General features: G+C 33.7%; 1 protein-coding gene across 1 annotated transcript in view; it reads left to right on the forward strand.

Moving 5' to 3' along the window:
- LOC108574011 (ectopic P granules protein 5 homolog) overlaps positions 1–2,515 on the forward strand; it is a 33,532-nt gene that overhangs the window by 7,145 nt on the left and 23,872 nt on the right. Inside the window, exons 12-15 of the mRNA XM_017936508.1 lie at positions 91–114; positions 273–500; positions 599–762; positions 838–1,023. Coding sequence (XP_017791997.1) covers positions 91–114; positions 273–500; positions 599–762; positions 838–1,023 — 602 coding nt within the window. The remainder of the gene's footprint in view (positions 1–90; positions 115–272; positions 501–598; positions 763–837; positions 1,024–2,515) is intronic.

Here is a 2,515-nt window from a genome sequence, read left to right on the forward strand (position 1 = left end):
TATCTAACTAATTAAAATTTTATATTGATTTAAACTGAGATAATATTTTAATAACTTGGATTCACTGAATAAGTATGCTCATTTTACTAGCTTACCTTAGAGGAAAATAATGAGGTGCGATTTTTTATTTAGAATACATGTTTATTTGTAATGATGTATATTGCCATAGCATTAAATATAAAACTAATTTAATGTGAATTTATATTTATATTAATGTGAAGTGCATAGAATACTATATTCGTGATGAATGTAGTTTAATTAATTATTTTTAGAATACACCTAATCGAAATGTGATAACATCATTTGGTTCATTTTTAAATTGGGCTACTGGTACTTCCAATTCAGTTAGTCTTTTAGGAAAATGGACTCAATCAGTTTGGGTTGCTTATCAAATATTATTAACTGAGCAGTACAATAGAGAAATTAAAAGTGGTTTATGGCGTGAAATTTTAAAGGAATTATCAGTACAGCCTAAAATATCATTGGATACTGCTATTAAGGTATATTTTATATATCTTAACATCTAATGTTTTTTTAAATTATATATAATGTGAACTATATTGAGTATATCTGATATACTAAATATATCTTTTTTTAGCGGGCTTGTATAACTGTGAAAATGCAACCATTTGGAGCGAATGGATTATCTATATACCGTTGGTCTCAACAAGCACTGGATACTCCTATAGATCATCCTATCCTTCCTCTTTTGTGGCAGAACTTTTTTGCTTTATTTCTTGCTAGAGTTCCAACAACATTGGGGTTTGTTTTATAGAAGAAGATACATTCAGTACTTCATGTTTTACATATGCAACGTACAATGTAATTATTTTTTAGAGTTATTCATTATGGTGGAATTGGTGAAAAATTTTTTGAAGGCATGATTAATTTAAGTTACTTAAAGAAGCTCAAGAAACGATTACACGATACTACTACATACTTTCAATTAAAAGGAGAAAAAGGTTTGGACAATGGGAAGCCAATTAGCGATGAGAGACGAACATTTTACTTTAACGCAGCAAAGTGTGTAATATGAAATACAAAGTGAGGCAGTAACTTTTGCCACCTTTAATATCTTTTTACATAGTAAAAACTTGTCACATAGTAATAACTTTTTGTTCTAGGTAGAGGGGCTTCAGAAATCGTGGGTCATCTTTGTTTTCAAAATAGAATGGTATACTTTTTTTTAATTTTCTGATAGCACTTTCTAAAGTTAATTCAATAATCTATGACATGAAGTCACTCAAAGTCATTGAAAGTCAATTATAACGAAAATATTTTATGTCAGTGACTAAATGAAAATAAATGAAATTTATTCTTGTGGAAGGTATGTGGTGTGATGATTAATTGCATTGCTGAAATCATTTCTGGGAGAGGTTCGTCTGCTATGCACACGACTCTAATTCTAGAACCGATATCGGTACCGAAATATGGGGCGACAATTCAAAGGTGGAAATCTCTTTTGCCTTGAATCACCACGTATCAGTCTTTCAAGGGGAAGTGTTTACCATTTAGGTTTGCATCAAAATGATCTTGGACAAAGACTAGACAAATGCATTTGCACTGACAGACGTGTCGTGCTAGGAGCTCTACGTAGAGTTGTAGTAAGGTCCGAGATAGCTCGTGAGACTGCATTGACCTGTTGACACGATTAACCAATGACAATTGGCGGTAATAAATAAGGCGGCGAATGTGCAAACATGGATAGGATCACCAAAGTCAGGTCCGCACCCAATTTGTCCTATAGATGTTTTAACATGCACAGTGCAAGAAAAGTTAAGGGGCTGAACTAGAAAACCACTCACCCTGCTCTACGCAAATGCTCTTCTTAGAAAGTCTTCCTAGAAGCTGGACAAGGACGTACCTCGCCTAAACAGAACACAGACATAGCTACTTGCAGAGTTAATCACAGGGCTCTGGTTCACGGGGAAGCACCTGGTGAGCTTGCGATTAACGCAACAATTAAGGCGTCTGTCTAAGATGCGATGAAGAAGATGAAACTTCCCTTCACATTAAATGCAGTGTGAGGATCTAGTGGTTAGAAGACACATTGTGTTTGGGGCTGCTTAACGCTAAGGACTTGGAGGATGTTAACACAAAGAAGTTTCTCAGTTTCGCACTAGAGGCTTGTCTACCAACACGTTTCACACTTGAAGGGCTAAGCATTCGGTTTCATCAATCAGTAAATAAGAAAGTAATGTTAAAATCTTGTAATTACCGATTCTATCTCATTTTATTTATATGGCCCCTTGCAACACTTTTGATAATTTGACAACTATTTCATATGATCTCTTTCAATATTTGTCATAAAAAATGTAAAGACGTTAAATCTCGTAAATAAGCCAGTTATAGTACAGATCTTCACTTTCAATTAAACTACTTGAGAACTTTTTATGCAATTTATTTCTGGTGACAAGTGAATAATGTTCTAGGTACACATTGGTGCCAAAACTTCATTAATTGTCATGTTCTGGAAAGTGCATGTTCTTACAAAAATCCCAATTTTTCTTCAAGA

This window comes from Habropoda laboriosa, unplaced genomic scaffold, assembly GCF_001263275.1.
Source record: "Habropoda laboriosa isolate 0110345459 unplaced genomic scaffold, ASM126327v1 scaffold200, whole genome shotgun sequence".
Classification (NCBI taxonomy): domain Eukaryota; kingdom Metazoa; phylum Arthropoda; class Insecta; order Hymenoptera; family Apidae; genus Habropoda; species Habropoda laboriosa.